At 39.9% G+C, this 24,938-nt stretch overlaps 1 protein-coding gene across 6 annotated transcripts in view; it reads left to right on the top strand.

The window, feature by feature from the left end:
• JAKMIP1 (janus kinase and microtubule interacting protein 1) overlaps window positions 1-24,938 on the top strand; it is a 381,847-nt gene that overhangs the window by 308,202 nt on the left and 48,707 nt on the right. For 4 of the 6 annotated variants that reach the window (XM_043512461.1, XM_043512463.1, XM_043512464.1 and 1 more), the window contains 4 exons: window positions 4,607-4,655; window positions 5,716-5,846; window positions 6,873-7,118; window positions 8,251-8,674. In XM_043512461.1, coding sequence (XP_043368396.1) covers window positions 4,607-4,655; window positions 5,716-5,846; window positions 6,873-7,118; window positions 8,251-8,674 — 850 coding nt within the window. The remainder of the gene's footprint in view (window positions 1-4,606; window positions 4,656-5,715; window positions 5,847-6,872; window positions 7,119-8,250; window positions 8,675-24,938) is intronic. The other 2 variants (XM_043512465.1, XM_043512466.1) reach the window with 2 other exon arrangements.

Raw genomic sequence — 24,938 nt, 5'->3', positions numbered from 1 at the left:
CTCCTGCTTTTACAACACTGACTGTCACTCCAGTTTAAGCAAGTTGGGGGTGCATTGCTTCCTTTGGGTGTGTAAGTCTCCCTCAGGTGCCCGACTCAGGTGGACTTACAGAAGGGCGCTCATGGCATGAAGCAGGGATGCTGAAGGCTCTGAACTTTGGACCCAGGAGGCAGTGAAGCCAAGGGGCTTACCCCAGTGAGAGAGTGTGACTATAAGGGGATTGACACACTGAATGGATCCTACCAGGGACTGTTCAAGAGCACTGGACTTATGGATCCATAACAGTAATTAATTAGACAACTGAAAATCGTAGACACAAAACATGATGAGGTTTTGAAAAATAGAAAGTATGTAACTAATGGTTACTTAGATTATAAGCTTTTTGGGGCAGGGACTGTCTTTTTGTTCTGTGTTTGTTCAGCGCCTAGCACAATGGGGTCCTGGTCCATGATTGGGTTACTTCGGCTCTATGGTAATACAAATTAATAATAATTAATAATGTGGTCAATTGTTGCATCCAATTTGTCTGTCCGTTCTTTGTGTGTTGCTTGTTTAGATTGGAAGATCTTTCTTCTAAACAGCTTTTCTTCCTACCTGCCTGTAACGTGCCCTGCACAATAATAATAATAATTAATAAATAAGCCCTTCCCAATAAAGAATATGTCAGTGTGCCCTGATCATTACGTATCATTCCTCCCTACTCCATTCCATTCTGTTTTGGACCATAACAATGCTATCAGGGGCACCACCTCTATTGTGTATTTTCCAAATTTCCTGAGATGTGTATCAAGTTCTGAGGGAGAATTTGGAGGACAAGGAGACAATGTGGCCAGAGTTGGAGATAATGTTCTAATCTGGGCTGGATCTCAGTGAAAATCAACCTGTGAGCCTTCAGGGTAAATAGAAAAGGAGTACTTGTGGCACCTTAGAGACTAACAAATTTATTAGAGCATAAGCTTTCGTGAGCTGCAGCTCACTTCATCGGATGCATTTGGTGGAAAAAACAGAGGAGAGATTTATATACACACACACAGAGAACATGAAACAATGGGTTTATCATACACACTGTAAGGAGAGTGATCACTTAAGATAAGCCATCACCAGCAGCAGGGGGGGGAAAGGAGGAAAACCTTTCATGGTGACAAGCAAGGTAGGCTAATTCCAGCAGTTAAGAAGAATATCAGAGGAACAGTGGGGGGTGGGGTGGGAGGGAGAAATACCATGGGGAAATAGTTTTACTTTGTGTAATGACTCATCCATTCCCAGTCTCTATTCAAGCCTAAGTTAATTGTATCCAGTTTGCAAATTAATTCCAATTCAGCAGTCTCTCCTTGGAGTCTGTTTTTGAAGCTTTTTTGTTGAAGTATAGCCACTCTTAGGTCTGTGATCGAGTGACCAGAGAGATTGAAGTGTTCTCCAACTGGTTTTTGAATGTTATAATTCTTGACGTCTGATTTGTGTCCATTCATTCTTTTACGTAGAGAGTGTCCAGTTTGGCCAATGTACATGGCACAGGGGCATTGCTGGCACATGATGACATATATCACATTGGTAGATGCGCAGGTGAACGAGCCTCTGATAGTGTGGCTGATGTGATTAGGCCCTATGATATCCCCTGAATAGATATGTGGACAGAGTTGGCAACGGGCTTTGTTGCAAGGATAGGTTCCTGGGTTAGTGATTCTGTTGTGTGGTGTGTGGTTGCTGGTGAGTATTTGCTTCAGATTGGGGGGCTGTCTGTAAGCAAGGACTGGTCTGTCTCCCAAGATCTGTGAGAGTGATGGGTCGTCCTTCAGGATAGGTTGTAGATCCTTGATGATGCGTTGGAGAGGTTTTAGTTGGGGGCTGAAGGTGATGGCTAGTGGCGTTCAGTTGTTTTCTTTGTTGGGCCTGTCCTGTAGTAGGTGACTTCTGGGTACTCTTCTGGCTCTGTCAGTCTGTTTCTTCACTTCAGCAGGTGGGTATTGTAGTTGTAGGAATGCATGATAGAGATCTTGTAGGTGTTTGTCTCTGTCTGAGGGGTTGGAGCAAATGCGGTTATATTGTAGCGCTTGGCTGTAGACAATGGATCGAGTGGTATGATCTGGATGAAAGCTAGAGGCATGTAGGTAGGCATAGCGGTCAGTAGGTTTCCGATATAGGGTGGTGTTTATGTGACCATCGCTTATTAGCACGTAGTGTCCAGGAAGTGGATCTCTTGTGTGGACTGGTCCAGGCTGAGGTTGATGGTGGGATGGAAATTGTTGAAATCATGGTGGAATTCCTCAAGAGCTTCTTTTCCATGGGTCCAGATGATGAAGATGTCATCAATGTAGCGCAAGTAGAGTAGGGGCATTAGGGGACGAGAGCTGAGGAAGCGTTGTTCTAAGTCAGCCATAAAAATGTTGGCATACTGTGGGGCCATGCGGGTACCCATCGCAGTGCCGCTGATTTGAAGGTATACATTGTCACCAAATGTGAAATAGTTATGGGTCAGGACAAAGTCACAAAGTTCAGCCACCAGGTTAGCCGTGACAGTATCGGGGATACTGTTCCTGACGGCTTGTAGTCCATCTTTGTGTGGAATGTTGGTGTAGAGGGCTTCTACATCCATAGTGGCTAGGATGGTGTTTTTAGGAAGATCACCAATGGACTTTAGTTTCCTCAGGAAGTCAGTGGTGTCTCGAAGATAGCTGGGAGTGCTGGTAACGAAGGGTCTGAGGAGGGAGTCTACATAGCCAGACAATCCTGCTGTCAGGGTGCCAATGCCTGAGATGATGGGGTGTCCAGGATTTCCAGGTTTATGGATCTTGGGTAGCAGATAGAATACCCCAGGTCGGGGCTCCAGGGGTGTGTCTGTGCGGATTTGTTCTTGTGCTTTTTCAGGGAGTTTCTTGAGCAAATGCTGTAGTTTCTTTTGGTAACTCTCAGTGGGATCAGAGGATAATGGCTTGTAGAAAGTGGTGTTGGAGAGCTGCCTAGTAGCCTCTTGTTCATACTCCGACCTATTCATGATGACGACAGCACCTCCTTTGTCATGTATTTCTCCCTCCCACCCCACCCCCCACTGTTCCTCTGATATTCTTGTTAACTGCTGGAATTAGCCTACCTTGCTTGTCACCATGAAAGGTTTTCCTCCTTTCCCCCCCTGCTGCTGGTGATGGCTTATCTTAAGTGATCACTCTCCTTACAGTGTGTATGATAAACCCATTGTTTCATGTTCTCTGTGTGTGCTTATATAAATCTCTCCTCTGTTTTTTCCACCAAATGCATCCGATGAAGTGAGCTGTAGCTCACGAAAGCTTATGCTCAAATAAATTTGTTAGTCTCTAAGGTGCCACAAGTACTCCTTTTCTTTTTGCGAATACAGACTAACACGGCTGCTACTCTGAAACCTGTCATTATTCAGGGTAAATAGTAATAGTTTAAATGGTAAGAACACCAGATTCACCTGGCATGAATGGGGACTGTTTATATCTCACTTTTGCTTCAGATTGCTAACCTGTGACTGACTTGCAGTGCAGGGGACTAAGACAGTTTAACATGGCCTCCATCACCCCCTGCCCATCTGCACAAATACACATGCAGCTATGCAGGATCTGTCTGGATCTTTTCTTGAGTCCAGGCATATAGGGGACAGTAGATGCTGCAGATTCAGTATTTCAAGTGGGGTAAGGAGTGGGCATAGCCATGGCTCCACCTCTCCAACCTCTGTGCTGAACCAGGCAATGAGCCAATGCAGCGTACCCCTCTCTTCTCTCTCCCTCCTACAAACCTGGAGCTCTGGAGGAATTGTGACTGAATCACATTTCCTTTCCGGAGCTGCTCTGGAGACAATGCAGGCCAGAGTTTTTCCGCTTTCATGGGACACATTGGTTTTTATACATTTTCCTGAAGCTTTAAAGAAAGGAAGCACCAGGTATAGAATTTCTCCAACTGAGTGAGCACTTTGATTTGTAGGACAGGCTAAATGATGAACAGAACAGTAGAACTGCTTCCTCCGTCATGTTAGGACAACTTTTTCTGAGGCCTCTTGGGTGGAGCAATGGAATCTGGTCTATATTTGTATAAATGCTGCTTTATCTCCTACTGTCATGTGTATCAAATTTGAAGAAAATAGGCTTGAAATGACTTTCCAGAACTCCATAATAAAAAATCTCTGCATAAATGGTCAGAATCTGAACTTACCCAGCATTTAGGGAGGAGAGTTGGTCTGGATCTTGGAGTCTAGTTCTGGTTCAGCTCTGAAGCCTGTTCCTATTAGGTGCTGATCACTCCTGGAAGGGGATGAGTCCCTTTGACTCCCTTTTTAAGGCCCAAGATTTGTCACAGGATCAGGCCTCTAGTTATGACTCCACAGGAGAAGACAAAGGTGACTTTTGTTCTATTAGAAAGCCTAGGGGGAGAAGGGGAAGGAATAGAGAAGACTTTTTTTTTTCAAATACAAGAGGGCAAATCCATTGGGCATGGCATGCTATCATTAACCTTCAAAAAGATTATTGAAAATAGTGGGATACAAAATAACATATATATTAAAAAAGTGCTGGACCCAGTGTCCTCTTGGATGTCATATTTGATTCAGATAAGCAGTTCTGATCAATAATTGTTTTAACATCTGTTCTTACAGAGACGATCCCCGCAATTTGCAATGCCTGAGAAGACAGCACACACACAAGGTTAATATTATTTTTATTTTAAAATAAAATTGCTTGTAGCTTAGGTAGTTGGGAAATTGTTTTCTGACCTCACACATAATACAGTATACATGTCTAACAACAGTTTTTGCTTCAATATATAAGCAGGAAAACAGATGTCTAGAGCAAAAAAAATGCTTAGTAGAGTAGCATCCATAATCGATTGTTAAAGTATTTTCCTAAATTATTTGATGGTCTTTTATTTTCCTGGTAAGTGTTGCTTCCTAGCTTCAGACAAAATGTGCAGTGAAAATTGTCCAGAAGCATTAACTCTTTCTTCTCCAAACACGTGAAGGCTTAAAAAAATGTGGGTACTTTTCAGGTCTTACCAATGTGTGACCTTACTGGTGGAATGGCAATTTCTTTGAACTATTCCAGCAGATTCTTCTCCTACACCCCTCCCATTTGGCATAGTATGTAGAAACTATAGAGGAAGACTAAACTCATTCCAAAGGGAGTTTGGAAAGGTGGAATTAATTATTGAAAAAATGAAGGGGCAAAAGTTAATTAATAGAAGAAATTATCTGAAAATTCAACATGTAACTTTGAGGAAGAAGCACATGTAGCCTGAGAGTAAGATAGGGAAATGACTTGTGGTAGGGTTGAGGCACATTTTGGGAACAAAATTCTCAGTGCTGTCTGTAATGCTCTAGGAATATCTCCTCCTCCTCTGGTTCTTGACCAGGACTTCAGAACAATTAAAGTAGAGCCTGTCCCCAGAAACTCATCCAAGGTTTTAAATGTAACCCAGTGTATACTCTGGGAGTTTAGTTAGTATTGTAAAGATAAACATCTAGAACATTCTTGTTCAGTAATGCTCATGGTTATATACCTCGCTACTGAGTTTCAGTACTTTGACTCCTGGAGCCCTCAGTATCCTGAGACACGAAACAGTGCTGGTACTGAGAAACAGATACTTGTAAAAAGGACATTTCATGTATCAGGTCACTTTAACCAAATGCCAAATGGATTTTTATGTAGAGTGTAGGAAACTAAATGTATGGTAAGCTTTTGATGATTTGATGCTGTGTTTTTCTGGTAGCTTCACAGACTCTAATGCCCACAGGGGAAGACAGTGATTTGCATCTGAGTGGGTCATTGCATTCTAGAACCTGCACTGCTACTGCTGACTTTCATCTGTCACCAGAGCTGGCTCAAACTGTGCTTCCTGTTGTGAGTAAATTCTGATCCACTAATTTTAGAACCAATGTCTTCATGCCCTAGAATATTTGAATACTGTCCTTTGTAATCTCTCCATCCCTTATGGTCTGTCAGCATTCTAATGATGTATGTGAGAATTAGGCAGACCTGCTGTGACTTCCTGAAACCTCCTCTGGCTTACCTCACTGTCTCCATACCAGTCTTGTTAGTAAATTTAATTATAACAACCAAGGGCTTGTCTATACTAGCACTTAAGTTGATGTAACTTACTTCGCTTGGGGGTGTGAAAAAACCACCCTCCTGAGCGACGTAAATGCTATCGACTTAAAGCAACGTCTACATCATGTTACATTGCCAGGAGACATTCTCCCACTGACATAGTTTCTGCTTCTTGTTGAGGTGGAGTAATTACATTGATGGGAGAGCACTCTTCCATTCACATAGCGCATCTGGTGAAGACAAGCATCGAGGCAGTTGCGCTGATGTAGCACGGTAGTGAAGACAAGACCTAACTCATTAACAGTTTGTTAACCCCCATTGAAAATCAAAAGAAAAGACTCCCATTAACTATTAGGCCCTAATTATTGGGCGCCCATCAATCGTTAGGCCAAAATTAGGCCCTAGAATGAGAAATAACATCAAGTGATCCAAGATCTCTGAACAAAAGTAGGTCAGAGGTTTTTCGTTTGTTTGGTAGGAGAGCTATGGATATTTTCACTTAGCTTTTTTATTTTGGGATTGAAAGTGTGGCAGTGAGAGAGATTTCGAGGAGCTATCTAGAGTCAAGCATATACTATGGTAAGAGACATTTCCACTTTGGATTGACAAAAGGATGCTTCCGGGGTACTTAAAAATGTTCAAAGTAAAATTAACGTATTATCCTTCTTGATTTTTGTAAATGAGGATTCTGCAAAATTGTTTTTATAAATGTTCCTGCAACATGTTTAATGTAGTGACTACTGTTGATCCAAAAACAAACCATTCCTATCAGAAACTTTTTCTAACCTGAATTCCTAATAACAGCATTCTTGGTTGCAGTTACTGCATCCTGCTGGAGACACTTCACAGGTCAATGGATTGCCAAATAATCATGGGACCTACCAGGCTGAAGTGAATGAGAAGGCGAGGCCAATTCCTGCAAGCTTTCTACCGAAGTCAGATGACATCTGCTGTGCTCACATAACTCAAAACAAATGCACTACTTCTCCTTTAAAATTAACATGCCCAGAGAGGATCATAGCTTTGCATCGAGAGCTTAGACAAAACCATCACAGTAATTACCAGGTCAATAAATCACTTTCATAGTTATTAATTTAATGAGATCAATTATTCTTAGCCGTCACTTCATGGATCACATAAATATTTAAATAACCTCTTTATTAGTAGTTAGGACAATCTGAGGAAGATAAACACACAGTGTATTTCATTATGAATCTTCTTACCTTTTGTTTAAGAATTGATAGTTGCTCCTAGAGGATGTGAAAAAAAATCTGAGGTTTGTTTTCACCCTTGCAGCTCTCAGTAAAATCAGCTTTGGAAATTTCAGGATGGTAACAAAAAGAAAACAGCAAAACCTATCCAAAATGTAGCTACTGATCTGCCTTTTTCTTTCTTCCCTTTTTTTTAATGATCCAATTATTCATGTGCCCTGAAGCTCTTCGGAGTAATTTCCATTAACTGCAGGAATTCTGTTCAGGACAGAGCTGATCAATTGCATTTGTGACTGCTGCCATACTAAACAAGAAGGAGATTTTATCCACTTCAAGGCAATACAGCCACCCTTTAACTGAACAAAGAAGATGAGAGACTGCTAGATTAAAAAACATCCATGCCAGATCTTGCAACATGACGTTGTTGAATTTTCATGATGACCTGAAAATAAATAATTGAAACAAACCAACCAAAACCACATTCTCTATTTTATCACAGTAGCCACTTAAAGAGTCAAGCATGTTCCAAATGATGTGTGTTTTAAGCCAAGAAACTGCTCCTTATACTAATAACACAGTAACAGAAGTATTATTCTGATAATGTATTAACAAACAGAACCATTTAGACAGCCATATATTTGTGCCACTCAGCCCCTGCTTCCTGGTAATCTATACTACAGTAAATCATGTATATAAAGGACTAATAATGTTACCATTATCATCAAAGAACTATAGATCTTAGAGATGGCAAAAAGCAAAGAACTTTTTGATCATGTAGTCATTTCCCTGCTAGTACAGGAGCTTGAGAGTTAAATTCCAATGAAAGCATAACAGACATACTGTACAGCTCATAAAATGGAAAAGTACTGCTGACAGCAGTCGTTATGCACAGAATCACATAGTCTGTTTTACTATATCTTGATATATGCCTTTTTGTGGTTGTGAACATTCAAAAATTACATATTCTTCTCCTCTGTCCTCCTCAGATACCTTCATTTGCCTCTTCCAATTCAAAACTGAAGGCGGATTGCAATTTGTCCTCTGTCTGCCATCCATCCCAAGATGTGACCTCCCAGTCTGTAGTGTCAAAAATGAACAATTCACTGAAACTTTCAGACAGGAGCTCTTTTCATCTCATAAATGGGAGGGATCAGTTGTCTAAATTTGATGACGTATTCCACAGTCATACAGGAAATCAGCATGCAGGTGCTGTTCTCCAGGGAAGGAGAAAGAAAAATGTCATTATGAATAACACATGGATCTTGGGAGAAAAACCAGATGGCTCAACCTCAGCTACCACAGCAAAAAGCTATTTGTCAGATGTGTTGTCAGCAAGTAATAAAGGTCAAAATCCTACTGGGGAGAAATCAGCTGCACTGGAAAGAGTAAAAGCCTCAGAAATAAAACAAGGTAAAAAGCCTTAACCATGTGATTTTCCCATTGTTATAAAAATATTAATCTTTTGTGTCTGCTCTCTGTGAAAAGAAAAGGAGTACTTGTGGCACTTTAGAGACTAACAAATTTATTTGAGCATAAGCTTTCTTGAGCTACAGCTCACTTCATCGGATGCATTCAGTGGAAAATACAGTGGGGAGATTTATATACACATAGTACATGAAACAATGGGTGTTATCATACACACTGTAAGGAGGGTGATCACTTAAGATAAGCTATTACCAGCGGGGGGGGAGGGATGAGAAAACCTTTTGTAGTGATAATCAAGGTGGGCCATTTCCAGCAGTTGACAAGGATAAGTCCTTCAGGATAAGTTGTAGATCCTTGATGATGTGTTGGAGAGGTTTTAGTTGGGGGCTGAAGGTGATGGCTAGTGGCATTCTGTTATTTTGTTTGTTAACAGAATGCCACAAGCCATCACCTTCAGCCCCCAACTAAAACCTCTCCAACGCATCATCAAGGATCTACAACCTAACCTGAAGGACGACCCATCACTCTCACAGATCTTTGGAGACAGGCCAGTCCTTGCTTACAGACAGCCCCCCAACCTGAAGCAAATATTCACCAGCAACCACATACCACACAACAGAATCACTAACCCAGGAACCTATCCTTGCAACAAAGCCCATTGCCAACTGTGTCCACATATCTATTCAGGGGACACCATCATAGGGCCTAATCACATCAGCCACACTATCAGAGGCTTGTTCACCTCCGCATCTACCAATGTGATATATGCCATCATGTGCCAGCAATGCCCCTCTGCCATGTACATTGGTCAAACTGGATAGTCTCTACATAAAAGAATAAATGGACACAAATCAGACATCAAGAATTATAACATTCAAAAACCAGTCGGAGAACACTTCAATCTCTCTGGTCACTCGATTACAGACCTAAGTGTGGCTATTCTTCAACAAAAAAGTTTCAAAAACAGACTCCAAGGAGAGACTGCTGAATTGGAATTAATTTGCAAACTGGATACAATTAACTTAGGCTTGAATAGAGACTGGGAGTGGATGGGTCATTACACAAAGTAAAACTATTTCCCTATGTTATTTCCCCACTCCACCCCCCACTGTTCCTCAGACGTTCTTGTCAACTGCTGGAAATGGCTTACCTTGATTATCACTACAAAAGGTTTCTTCCACCCTTCTCCGCCGCTGGTAATAGCTCATCTTAAGTAATCACTCTCCTTACAGTGTGTATGATAATACCCATTGTTTCATGTTCTCTATGTATATAAATCTCCCCACTGAATTTTCCACTGAACGCATCCGATGAAGTGAGCTGTAGTTCACGAAAGCTTATGCTCAAATAAGTTAGTCTCTAAGGTGCCACAAGTACTCCTTTTCTTTTTGCGAATACAGAGTAACACGGCTGCTACTCTGAAACCTGCTCTCTGTGAGACAGACTAAGGGACTGTGCCAACTTTAAAATAATCTATTTTAAGCAAGCAGATTCTCTGACTTATGTTTCTAATAACTAGAGTTGGCTAGAAAATGTATTGGAAACAAATTTTTACAACAAATTGAATAACATTTTACCGACATTTTTCTTCCATTTTGTCACCAATTCTGCTAATAACACCGCAAACCATCTAAACCTACTGAATTTTCAACATCTAATTTACCTTCCAATTTTCTTTCTGCCGTTAGTTTACTATTTTTCACTTCTCTCAATTTGGATTGTGAAAATCAATTAAGTCAGTTTCACATTTATTTATAGCCCTTTACTTCAATATATAATGTGAAATACTACAGGAAAGTCTTTATTTGTTTAAAGAAAAGGAGTACTTGTGGCACCTTAGAGACTAACAAATTTATTAGAGCATAAGCTTTAAATTTGTTAGTCTCTAAGGTGCCACAAGTACTCCTTTTCTTTAAACAAATAAAGACTTTCCTGTAGTATTTCACATTATATTTTGAAGTAAAGGGCTATAAATAAATGTGAAACTGACTTAATTGATTTTCACAATCCAAACTGAGAGAAGTGAAAAATAGTAAACTAACGGAAGAAAGAAAATTGGAAGGTAAATTAGATGTTGAAAATTCAGTAGGTTTAGATGGTTTGCGATGTTGTTAGCAGAATTGGTGACAAAATGGAAGAAAAATGTCGGTAAAATGTTATTCAATTTGTTGTAAAAATTTGTTTCCAATACATTTTCTAGCCAACTCCAGTTATTAGAAACATAGGTCAGAGAATCTGCTTGCTTAAAATAGATTATTTTAAAGTTGGCACAGTCCCTTAGTCTGTCTCACAGAAGCCTTTATTTGTTTAAAGACTGTTTCGTTTGGAATTCAAGGAAATATATAATGGACATAAGTTTTATGAAAGGCAGATTTGTTTTTTGTCAGTGCATCTTAAATTATACATTTTTCTGTTTAGCTGAATGATAAAGCAGTGTATTCCTATAGGATTTAGGATCTGAAAAATATCACTTAATGACAGTTTAAGTTGTTTCCTAAGGACCAGACGGGACGCCCCTTACTCATATTGGAAAATTCGCTCACTCAGGTAGTCCCGTTGACTGAAATATGAGTACTGGTGAGAGTAACTTTTTATCAACGTGACTAAAGGAAGTCACAATCTGGTCTAAGTGATGTCTTCATCCACACATTAAGGTTAGCCTGTTGTATCATCCCTGCAGTGTAGCCTTTTTCTCTTGTCCTCTATTCTTAGTTATGGATAACACCTGGAAGAGATGAAAAAAGCAGAAAACCCCACAAATCAGTCAGTGATGGAGGCTGTTGGTTCTCAGAGTCAGAGTTTGACATGGACATTCGAATAGATGATATTAAAAAGGCAATATAGGATATATAGGGCGATACAAGGTAATCATAGTGCTTCAAGAATAAGGATTAAGTGATTCAGTGGAGTGGCTCTAAGAGTTTTAATTACCATTTGGAAAGCTTTATTTCACAAGGAATAACTTTTAAAATTATATAAGACTGTATTAGATGTCTGCACAAGTGAATTTTAGGAAAACATTCCCACCAGTACTGTCACCAGTTTACCATTTTTTTTAGCAGCTTAAACCATGAACATGGTGGTAAAAATGCCGAAGCCACTGGAGCCTTGGATTATACTGAGTTCCCAGTATAATTCAGTATAATCCCAGAAATTCTCTATTGTGTAGCCAGTTCAGGAGATGTAAAGGAACCATCATTCTGTACTTTTTAAAACAGGATTTTTATTTTTTTTATCAGTGAAGTACCCATTTTGGCATGTATCAATTACACACGCCTCCTTTCTGAGCTGGTTGATCATTCTTTTAGCCCAGCAGGTGAGTATTTTGCCCATTATTCTGCCCTTCAAAGATCAGAAATGCATGGCATTGACTTGTTGTGAGGACACCTTAACACATATGTACAAGGGCTGTATTTTCATGGGGAAACATCTGGTTTTTGCTTGGGACGGTAAGGGTGCAATTACTCATGGCAATAATGAAACTGATCCTTGTTCGGCGCCTTCTATAATAAATACGCACTATCTCCCAAGGGAAAAGCAAAACAATATCTCAGCATGCTCTACAGACAGAGAAGATCCCCCTTGGGGCTCCAAAATTCAGGCTCCTGCTGCTGATGATCAGAATAGCACTATGGCATCTCTTAGCTTAGCCAACAATTCTATAGACACAAACACATAGTAAATAAAATGTCAAACTACCTTGCTTAATGCTAACAACCTTCCAATATGGAAAACTTGTATATTTAAAAAATGGCAATATTTGTATTGGTAAAATGATAAAGTACATTAATAGTCATTTTTATTGAAGCTTTGCCTTCCTGATATCAGCTAGGAGATGGATATTTACTCATAAATTTAGCCTGTAGGCCAAACTCTGGTATATTAAACATGTTAATACATAAGACGATAGGCCCTATAATGGGATGTTGGGGCCAAACTTGTGAATAATCAGTGGGAATACCCTGTGTGAATAGGGTTACTTACCGGAGTATGTTTTGCATATGTGCACCAGTATATATGGTGTAATAGATTCTGATAAACATTTCCTTTGAACACCACTACTATAGTGTAAAAGAGAATTATCAAATAAAGCAAATGGTTTAATTAAACAAATGCAAGATTGTGTCTTTTTAGACACAGTGGACTTCAAATAAATACTAATAACCCCTACATATTAAAAATGTATATAGCAAGTATATTATTTCTAAATACAAAAATAAGTGCAAATACAGTGGTTGCCATTAGTTACTATTGGCTAACAGTTATCAGTTAGCTTTCTTGTCAGTGTAATGGACAAATGTAGAATTTTAGATACTGCACTGGGAAAATGCCAACTTTTTAATGGTAACCCCCATAGATTGCTGTATTCAACAACATAAGAAGAAGCAGTTCACCTGAAGTTTTACTTCTTTAATCTTCCCCTCCATCCCTCTCCTGCACAGCACCCAACAGAGTGTTCAGGTGAGAAATGATAGGTCAGTTTGTACCTATATATATATATGAATAAAGACTAGAGGATGTATTACATCAACAAAACATGTCCTTCAAATTCTTTAAATATAATAATTCATTATGTATAGAAGCTAGGTCCAAACTGTGCCAATCACAGGCCAGATGGTCCATATATTGATGTCCTGCCAAGTTGAGTCCCTCTGGGACTCTGGGTTTACCACTAGGGCTTGGCAAACTGTTCATAAAGAATACATTCATGACTGTAGCCCTTTATTCTGTGTGAACAATTTCAATAAAAATCAGAACTGGATAAATAATAAACGTTACATGAACATGTGGCCATGGATTGCTTTCCTACTATTTAAGTCTTTAGCGATTCTCTATTTGTTAATTGTGGCCTGTGAGTGGTTACCTTAATCAAATGATATTATTTCTGCTCCAGCTGAATGATCAAAACATTTATGAATGGAAGGAAAATGGATTCCGATATGGCCACTTTCATAAATATAAAGGGAAGGGTAACAACCTTTCTGTATACAGAACTATAAAATCCCTCCTGGCCAGAGGCAAAAGCCTTTCACCTGTAAAGGGTTAAGAAGCTTGGATAACCTCACTGGCACCTGACCAAAAGGACCAATGAGGAGATAAGTTACTTTCAAAGCTGGAGTGGGGGGAAAACAAAGGGTCTGTCTGTGTGTGTGATGCTTTTGCCAGGAACAGAAAAGTAATGGAGTCTTAGAACTTAGTAAGTAATCTAGCCAGATATGCGTTAGATTTCTGTTTTGTTTAAATGGCTGGTAAAATAGCTGTGCTGAATAGGATGTTTAGAATTCAGCTGTGCTGAATATTCCTGTTTTTGTCTCTTTTTGTAACTTAAGGTTTTGCCTAGAGGGATTCTCTATGTTTTGAAACTAATTATCCTGTAAGGTATTCACCATCCTGATTACAGAGATGATTCTTTTACTTTTTCTTTAATTAAAATTCTTCTTTTAAGAACCTGATTGCTTTTTCATTGTTCTTAAGATCCAAGGGTTTGGGTCTGTGTTCACCTATGCAAATTGGTGAGGATTTTTATCAAGCCTTCCCCATAAATGGGGGTGTAGGGCTTGGGGGATATTTTGGGGGGAAGACGTCTCCAAATGGGCTCTTTCCCTGTTCTTTGTTTAACACGCTTGATGGTGGCAGCATAAGGTCCAAGGACAAAAGGTAAAATAGTTTGTACCTTGGGGAAGTTTTAACCTAAGCTGGTAAGAATAAGCTTAGGGGCTCTTTCATGCAGGTCCCTACATCTGCCACACAAACACTTTTAGCATGAAGCTGCCTACAGATTCACAAGACTTTCATTTCCCATCCAAATTCTTGCAAAAGTTCACAGAAAACAAATAAATAGGGTTTATAGTGCCTTTTGAAATGAGTGTTCTTGAGCATATTTTTGCAATATTTGCCCAGATTTTATTATTTTTACACTTGAGATTTCCAGTGTTAAAGCCAAAGCATTTAATCTTAAGGGCAAACTCTTTTAAAAAATCAATAGAGTATAAATATAATATGAAGTATATGGTGATCTGATGAATAAAGTGTTGATAAGCATTGTCATGTGAGAATGGTAAAAAAGTATTCACTTTCTTCCAACACTGAACAAGAAACTTTATTAGAACAAGAAAAACAATAATATCTCTAAAGATGCTTTCTCCCTCTTTGACTCTCAGTTTCACTAAAAAGCTCATGCCTAAATCCTATCCTATTCCCTTCCTGTCCAATTCTATTTATTTTGGCTATGAATTTAAAAAGACACAACACTATCTTGACAGGTCATAAATGAGTTATGAAAGTCATTGTAAAAGAATGCCAATAAAACCAATATACCACACCATCATGCATTCTGCATATGCCACATATTTTTCAAAATAACTACCTTAGAATTGTTTTAAAAATATTATTCACATAATTTTTCATACCTCACCACCTGCAACTCCAGGCTTCCTTTGGTACAGGTTTGAAAGTGAAAATTGAAATGATTATCAGTAACATTTTAGAAACCTCTAAAAAAAAAAAAGACATGAAATAGCTTTCCCATAAATAATAAAGTCCCAGTTGTAGTGTCATTAATTCCAGGACATTCAAGAGATTCCCAAAGGAACACACATGTCTGTGTAGCCCTTTGGGACTCAAGGAATCTCCACTGGGGAAGGAGGAGGATCTGGAGAACGTTTGAAAGGAGATAAGTTGGCAAAACTCATGGTTTTCATTACAAAAGTGGTGGGTTATGCCAGCATCCACTGTGGTTCACTTGCAGATTTTGAGTTCCCATAAAATGGATATTTAGATATATCTGCTGTTGATTTAGCGGGTCTTCACTAGACCCACTAAATCCATCCCTGCTGCATCGATTGCAGCAGCATTGATCTCCCCATAGCGAAGACCAGCCTTAACTCAATGAGAGTTAGGGTGAGTATGTGTATGTGAGCTGGGAATCACACACTTAGCTCATAGGATAGACATAGCCTTAGAAGACCTATGTTTAAACCCAATCAGACTAACAAGGGACGTAGCTAGACATTCCTCTCTTAGGTCTCTCTAATTCTACAAGACAGGAGTATTTTTGCAGCTATGAATTAGCATTCTCAATAATGAATGACTGGGTCCATGTGTCCTTCTCATTATTTTGTTTACCATGTTTTTATACCTTACACTCTGCACCTTTGCTGTCCAGGATTAAATCTACCTGGGAAAATCCAAACTCAGATAGTTAATCACTAGAGGACTTTTGTTAACCCCTCTGCCCCCATAATTCAAGCAAAATGATGTGTTCACTCCTTACAGAATTCAGGGTTGTAAAACAAATGCTGAAGAGATAAAAAGTTATAACTTCTGAAAAAAGCAGTTTATAACAATCCAGTGGCAAACCAGAGTATCATATGATAGATAATGGGTCAGATTCACCGTTATGCTTTAGCAACTTTGTGCCACTTTGGTGATGCAAATCAGCTGCAAGTCTGGCTTACTCAGTTGGTTAAAACAGGAATGGCTCAAAGCAGCCAGTGTACGGATGAATCTGCCCCCAAATCTCAATATATTAAATGTTCCCTTCTACTCATTACTTGGAACAATTAATCAGCATCATCAATTACCTCAGATTAGATATATCACCTGTGTGATAGGCTATGCATCTGATTTGGACAAGTGACTCCCTGCTTAACATCAACAGATAAAAGCAAACAAGGACTCTTAGTTTCCTGTTCTCACAAGAACAGAAATAGGTGCCCAAACACAGTATTGATGGGCATGGTATAAAAACATGGATGGAGGGACAGACAGAAGTCCTACTCTTGTTGCTTGAAAATTATATTACAATACAGAGATTGTCATGCCTCCACCTTCCTTGGGTTTTTACTCATTTTATTTAGACAATACCAAGAGCATCTGAAAGGCCCAGGCCTCACAATGTGATGCAGCACATTCATGACTGGCTGGTAAAAGCTGCTTCAGGTGGGAAGCCCCGTAAGCACATTCTCACTTTTTTGTAAAACTTCTCAGAACCTGAGAACCACAAGAAATTCTTTCTCTCATGTCTCCAATCAGCCACTCTACCTGCAAAGCAACAAGAAAGGCAGGACTTTGCTAGTTTTTATTGCTGTCCACTATCCTAAACATCTGCTGTGTGCTGCCTCTCTGCTTTCCCATATCTGGGTTTAGGACTACATCTCTGAGTAGCCCCCACCTGCACTTACAGCTAGTTGCAGGCAGTCCCTTCTAGTGAGCAGGCTTCAAAAAGCTAGAGGTGGGGCAACAGCTGGATGACACCAGTGCTGTCTGTCTCTTTGTGATTGGAGCTTTGCGTGGGGCTGTTGCTATTTTTCTTTCCTCTTATATGATTTGCGCTATAGGAAGAAGTATTGAATAAGGGGCTGCTGTGTGGCTGAGATCTGTACATCTCTGCCATCTTTACAGTTCTCTTACACTCCTCCTCTCCGGGCGTGATCCCTTTTCCCTCGATTTCTGGTTGTTGTATTTGTTATCAGCTTGTCATCCCTATGTTTTCTATTATTTGGGAACTGGCTCCTTTTGTGAGGTTTGCCTGAGGACTAATGGGTTTGCCCTTGTCCTTTTGGTTCCCGTTAGCAATATGTTTCTGCCTTTATTTTGACACTAATGAGCTGTATTGGTTTTGTTGTAGGTATTCAGGTGCCGATTGGTAAATGTCTTACAGTTATGTGAAAGACAAAGGAAAATCTCATTTATGTATGTAGAAGCCTTCAATTATACATACCTGAGAGAGGTTCTCTTCATGCCCAAGAAGTCAGAGATTATGTGCACATGCAGGTCAGGCAATGGGCATCTGTAAGATCTAACAGCTGCACTAATATTCATGAGCCCATGAGCAAGGAGAAGACAAACTCACTGTTTATCTGAGAGCTGAGCACATATTTCCTCTTACATAATATTAAATATCTCTGCTGCACAAGGCAGAAGAACAGTGTATAAAGAGACATAGTCAAATACATGAAAGATTAAGCCTGACCTGTTGTGAAATCCCTTCTGTAGTTAAGTACCCTCCTCTCTCTATGAGGCTGTTTAAGCTTATGGTTTTTTCATATTGGGGTCGATAGGCCTGCTTTGTGTCCTCCTCCTAATTCCCTTAATTCTCATGCTCCTTAATTGAATAAGCAGCTATTAAAAAGAGAATGAAGCTGGTTGATACACTTCTTTGGTGGCGCCGAGGCAGGGGGAGGGAAGTCAGAATAAAAATAATCTCGCCTATTCCTACAAATCTCCACAAGCATATGTGTCTGCAGAGGATGAGCGTGACTGTCCACAATGGCAAACTGGGTGCTGAGCAGAGAATAATAACACTGACAAACACAGCCTTCAGTTTCATAAATTGCTCCACCATGAGTAAAAGAATTGGCCACCACAGATAATGGCAGTAAATGAAAAAGATATCAAAATACTCCAGTGAGGAAGAAGCTCTTTCCTTTCTATTTTAAAAGGACTAAATTTAAATTGCTTGTGCAACTCCCTGAGTGCCTTGGTAGTGAGGCACTTTGTAAATAAAGTAACTGTACTATTATTATTATGCAGTGGTAATTTGTGTTGATGGTAGATACTAACCCTTTTGAATATAAAGAAACTCAGATTTTGTTCCCCAAACCAACTCTAATCAGAAAAGAGGTCACATAATCTCCTCCATATAATTTACATATTGGACATGGAGAACTAGATTTGAATCCTATGCTAAATATCAGATTGTGCCTGTTTCTCTGTTCTCTATTAAACCAAGGCCATAATACTTCTGTTTTCTGTCTCTCCTCACACACCCTGGGAACTTAGGGGCTTGTTTCTTTTCATTCTCACAAAATCACGTAACTGAATAACATAACCAGGAGACTGAGGCAGTGCCCCTTAATATCAGTGCAAAGAATCTCATTTCCATCAATGTGCTTTACACTGGGTCCCATATGCATAATATCCTCATACCCTCCCCCCACCTTCCCCTTCTCTATCATTTAATCTCTTTGTTTCCTGACCTTTTGGAGGAGCATATTGTGCAACCATGTGCAGTGTGCCTGTTGGGCTTACCCATGATACTGTGGTAGTGGAACACCATTGTAGTCATAGCTCATGCACAATTTACGTGCATCAGTTCCACTGAGCGCTTTTGTTATTAGATTGAGCATTCTTACGTAGACTCCAGAGCTGTGATTAATGTTATTGGTGCTTTGTTCATTTTCACTTTCTTGACTCTTGCTTCTCTTCCTTTCCTGAAACAGTGGGACCCCTGATATTTTAGAATTATTGAAGTACCGACCACCTTGAAGAACGGTAGTCCTTATGTATCAATTTAGGCCCTACCCCTTAGCCCTATGTCAGTAGTTTAACTCAAAGAGTAATGGAAAGTAAAGGGCTGTGTTACATGGCCCAGTCAGACAGGAAGCATTTTATCTAATTCTGTCACTCAGCCACAGCTGCTGTTGTATAGCAGTTCTCATCTAAAAGGCTGGACCTGCATAGTATTAAGTTTCCAGGCTAAAGAAAACCATGTTACAAGAAAAAAAAAACATAGCCGGGAGACATCCATCTGACTCAGTAATACAAGCAATAAATATTATAAACATAAGAAAATGCCTCTTAAGGCTTCAATTACAGAGAAATAATTTTATAGTATTAAAAATGTTACAGAGGAGCTAAGTGCTGAGGTCTCATTAACTTTTCATGTGAGCTGGGTGCCTAACTGCCCTTTTTGCCTTTGAAAATCTTCCCCGCTAAATGATTTAACTCAGTCACGGATTCAAATTGGGCCAAGCATTTGGTCTCCTTATTAAGGGAAGCTTCCATTGAAGTGTCACACATAGTAAAGCCACCTGAGCAAGGACACCAGGGTTTGACTTATTGAAACTGAGGGTTTGTTTTTCTTAAAAACTCATTAAGCAATAGCACTGCTGGAAAGGCTTGTACTGTGAACCATCAAGAGGCTCTGGAATTGACTCCCAATTCACAAAGAAAATGTAACTCTCAACCAAATGTTGGAGTTAATGGGAAGCTGTAAGGACTGTAGTTTTTAAACAAATGCACATTTGGATGGTGTTCAGTTGACCACTCTTTGCTTGGAGAACCGATGACATTGTCGTATTGGCTCCATTTGGTGAATCACTACTGCTGATGGCCAATTTGGTCAGGAAAGAATGAGCAATTATGGTCTTGTTATTAATCCAGACAAAACTGAGTCCTTGGTCATTACCCTTAAGCAGTCTCCAGCTCCAGATTACAACCAGCTCAGTTTTAACCTGTCTCAGTGGGACAACAAACTGGTGGCAATTATCAAATACTTGGGCAGTGTCATAGGCAGTGCTGGAGGATACTTGAAAGATGTGAGCACTCATGTAGCAGCAGCTGTTACCATGTTTGGGGCCGTTCAGCAGCCTCTGTGGGGACGTTGTGACATTAAACTTGCTATGAAACTGCAGATCTATAGAACCATGGTTATACCGACTATATTGTATGGCAGTGAAACCTGGAACTGAGGAAGGCTGAAGAGCACCAGAATGATGCTTTTGATTCTCACCAGCTCAATAGTAGTGGCTGGACACGATCAAAAATGGGGATATTCAAAGCGAAACCCAGCAACCACCTCCCTCAGCACTGGCTCAGTTTTGGTAGCTTTTTTGGTATAGACACATTAGGATGGGAGACCAATGAATTCTGAAGCATGTTTACCAAGAAATGCTGCTACACAGCCAGTGAGCATATGGTTGCCAAAAGTTTCAGTGGCACATAAATATCCAGCCAGACCACCTTAAGGACCTAGCTGGTGCTCCATCTGCAATGAGGTTTATGTCCCTTTGGTATTTGCCATGATGATGATGACATATTGAAAAAGGCTTCCCCCCCCCCAGGTGATATCAATCCCTTATTGGGGAAGCCTGTAAATGTGCTGTGTTTTGAATGAGTGAATGACAAATGGTGCTCTTTACCACTATCTTTGCACGGGAGACCTGGCCACAATAGAATCCCCTTGTAAACTGAGTGATCAGTAGATAAAAGACCTTCTGTGAGTAAAATGTGGCAGTTGATACTTTTTATGTTCTTCATCTGGATGGAGTTTGCTTCCTTGCACTACGGAAATGGGGTTACATATTTCTAAGCAATCTGTTCAATTTCTTTGAAACCAGAGGGCAATTTAGCTATTCCATCCATATGGAGTGTGCATTATTACATTTAACACATATGTTGCACTTTGTTTGTCTCTCACTTATGAGTTGCTCAGGTTCTCCAAGTAGCTTTCTTAATTTTTGGAACAAAAGACTCTTTTCCCCCAGGTGCAGACTTACATTTAGTTGTCTCAGGTAGGTGGCAGGAAAAGATATTGGATGCAGGTAACTTTTTGCTTTGTTTTGAGTCCATATTCTTCCATCAAGGCAAGTGGTCATTGCTTCTGTAAAATATGAGACATTTTACTGGAGCAGAAATATTTTTAAAAACATGTAATAGATTAGCATAAAATAAAATTCTGTTAGATTAATGGTTTTCATATTGAGGGCCACTTTTTTAAAACAGAGATTTTCTTCAGGATTGGGAGGAGAGATATCCATGTCATGCTTTCCATTTGTCAACTATAAGAACATGGGAATTACCATACTGTCTCAGACCATGGCCCATCTAGCCTATGTCCTGTCATTGCAGTAGCTATTGCCAGATGCTTCACAGAATGGTTCAAGAAATGCTACAGTGGAATAATCTGCACACTGGGGAAGTTTCTTTCTGACCCCAACATTATATACAGATATTAATTAACCAGCAGAAGGATGCATATGAAAAATAAAAACATAAATAATGTAAATACTATGATATTTAGATTTGTTTACTACATGAATCTCCCTTTTCTATGGCCTTTGGTGGGAATGCAAAACACCCCCTCCTTGCCCTTCTCAGACATGCAAAGAAGCATTATCACATTAAGAGTGACCTCAGACAACTTAGACTTTCAGTGCAACCTCAGAAAACTTCACCTGAAGGCTCATTCATTTCAGTTCTAAAATGCACTCTTTGATTTTAAAATCCTTCATAGACTCACACCTGGCCAACCTACAGGCCTTCTCTCCCTTTTAACTCCTTCCCTCTCTTATTTCCCAAGAGCTGGCCACATAAGCTTGTGTCCGTTGGTATGAGAACCTTCTCTCCTGCAGCTCTTGTTATCTGGAGCAGCTATCCTGTATCCTTCCACTGCTCAGATTTTCCATCTTCTTTCAAATTCTAGTTGAAAATATGTGTTTTGTCTGACAGATATCTTGTAAATTCTCTCTCTGCCTTTGTTGTTTTTTCATTTGACTTTACAATTCTGTTATGGACAGCAAAGCTGTGAAGTCTTGTGAGAGATAATTTGCAATGCTATTACAGAAAAAATTGTGTTTTGTTGCAATGAAATTGCTGAATTCTAAATGCAAAATATTAGATTACATTGGACCACTTAGAAATGATTCTGTTGGAGTCTGAGAAAACAGCTTTCACTTTTCAGTCAAGAAGATCCCATTCCATAATTCTGTGCATGTTTATATAAAACATACATACTGAGTCCTATTCTCCCTTCACAAGATATACTTGGAGGTGCTAGTACTTTGTAGCAAAAGGGCGCTCTATACAAATCAGATAAACATAGATCGACAAATGGCCTATGGTAAAATTTTCCAAAATGCCTAATATTCTATTTTCAAAAGTGACTTAGGCACCAAAGTCCTATTGCCTTTCAGTTAGTTTCTAAGCCACTTTTGAAAATGTGGTTTAGTTCCTAAGTGACTTGAGTACCTATGAAAATTTTACTTTATTTCTATACCTAATTTTTAATCTGGAGACTTTTACCTGGGATTTGGAATTATGGCTGATAGATCAATATCTTTATGGAACCTCCTTTTTTATCTGAAGGGAAACAGTTATCTTAGTACTTGGGATGTATATGGTCATTGGCTAATGCCATGTTTCTCATAGAACTAATCTGAGGGTAGGAACTAATATTTTCAGCAGTCTTTTCTATTATCTTTTCTGTCAGGTACGGCAAGGTTATTTGATTGCTTAGTGATCAGAGGAGAGACCTCAGAATAACTCCTCTGTGACATACCAGTGGGGCAATGAAGACTGAAATCTATTTCCCATTATTGAGCAAACAATTCTAGCATGTTACCAGCCCCCTCTTACAGAATTTCTATTGCAGATAATGTCATAAGGTAGATAAGTGCTTGCAATGGACAGCAATGCTTTAGCCTGAAAAATATTCACAGTTGGACTATTGTGTTATCAGCATAGTTCTGTGAATTGAGCATCACTGGTATCTATTCCCTTAAACTTCTACAGAATCCATGTGTATATAGAAGCAGGAGGGAGTGGGTGAGAATTGCAGTCCTTCTGGCTGCTGGCTGGAGAGGAAAGGCGTACTTCCTTAAGGATGAAAAGCAGGATGGGTAATGTTGAGTATCTAAAAAACACTTTGCATTGGAAACATCATGTGTTATACTGCTGCAAAAATGACACTGCAGCATGACCAGATGGAGACCAGCCAAGGAAACTGTAGGGGCATAGTCTGTAAAAAAAAAAAAAAAAAAAAAATACAGTGAGTCATCCCTGTCTAGCATTCAGTCCTGTATATTTTTGATCATTTTGGCCTCTCTCTTTTCACCAGGTTTTCTGTGTCATTTTTTTTTCCCAGTTTTGTTCAGATGGCTGGTTTCTCTGGGCATTAAGAATAGCTAAGTTTGATTTCTGTTTAATCATGTACATCTGAAATGTAGTTATTCGAGATGAATACTTTATAGCTCTAAGTAAATATGATCCTATGCTGGTTGTTTTTTAATTATTTGCCATAAGGAAGAGTGGCTGATCAGCTTCAGATCACTTGGAAACTCACCCATTGAATTGCTCTAAATTAAAATAGCTTTGCTGCTTCTCTAAATTGCTGTGTCAGGAGACAACCCCACCCGCACTGATCAGTGAGAGCAAGTACTGCTTCCAAATGTGCTGATTCTGCATAAAATAAGCAATTTAGTGGCAGCTGTTTCTTGTATCTGGAGTTTTGTTCAGCTTCAGTCTTTCTCAAACAGTTGTCACTTACTACTAAAGCTTGTGCAAGGTGGTTTTACTCCAGTGTAAGTGCAAGTGGAGGCCACAAATGAATTCACCTGAGGTTATATGCTAAGTATAGTAAATCTTAAGCTCTCTGTACACCCACTTCCTTTCAAGAAGGCAGGTTAAAAAAGGCTAGGAGAGAGAATTGACATGTCTAAGGAAATTGACCACACTGCACCTGAAACAGTGGGGCGGGGGGGAAGAGGTCAGAAACTGCTGCAAAAAGGAGGGTGATGCTCAGCTTTGCAGTGCTGACTCACTGCCTGGGAAGGCTTTAAAAGGTGCAAGCCCTGGCGTTGGAAGCCCTTTTTCCACGCAGCAGGCAAGGCAACACCCATCCTCCCTCCTCCCAAGGTGTGAATATCAGGTTGGGTTATGACTTGCTGTGGCCATAGTCACTCATTTGTGAGGGGGCTGGGAAGGAATTTTTCCCTCACCACCATATTGGCTTTCTTGAGTGTAGTTTTTTCACCTTCTCCCCCACAGGTATCAGGGAGGACCTATTATGGTGAGGAGAAAAAGTGGTTAGACTGCATGTCACAACTTACTTTGTAAGTGTGGAGTGGATGTCCAGTGCAGGTACTCCACGGGGAAGGCATCCAGTGACCAGGTAAATGGCCTGGTAAAGGAGGTGCTGGTTAAAGAAACGAAACAAGTGTGTTGGGGGGGCACCTATGAATGGTAGCAAGGACCCAATCCCACTTTCTTTTAGCCCACCTTAACCCTCCTATGATGGGGGAGGGATGGATGGTAAGGTCCAAGCCATGGGTTGGCTGGTGGACCTGGTTGAAAATGAAAGGAGACTGATGGAAGCCCTGGGTAATTATTTGAATGAACATGGAATTACCTGCACTGTACACTTTTATCTGCCAGGTAGTCCCAGACCTCTAGTATTAAAGTTGTGGCCTGATTAAATCCATATCAGTGTCTCATGTCCTTCTTTTGGTATACGCGGACAAGGGCTTGATTGCAGTCCTCCTCATGATAATGAACTAAGTGCTCCTGTGAACAGAGAGGGCTGACTCGGTGGTGCTCTCATTAATGGAATTGGTCGCCCTGTGCCCTACATTTGACTTTGCATTTATACTTGTAATATCTGCATCCTCTCTGTGTGGCATCAAGCTCTAAATGTTTATGCTGTGTCCTTGAGTTGAGTGCCCAACATAAAATGAATAATAAAAATAAA

Source organism: Dermochelys coriacea, chromosome 4, assembly GCF_009764565.3.
Source record: "Dermochelys coriacea isolate rDerCor1 chromosome 4, rDerCor1.pri.v4, whole genome shotgun sequence".
Lineage (NCBI taxonomy): Eukaryota > Metazoa > Chordata > Testudines > Dermochelyidae > Dermochelys > Dermochelys coriacea.
Note: the sequence above shows the minus strand (reverse complement) of the source record. Positions and strands in the feature narration are given on the sequence as shown.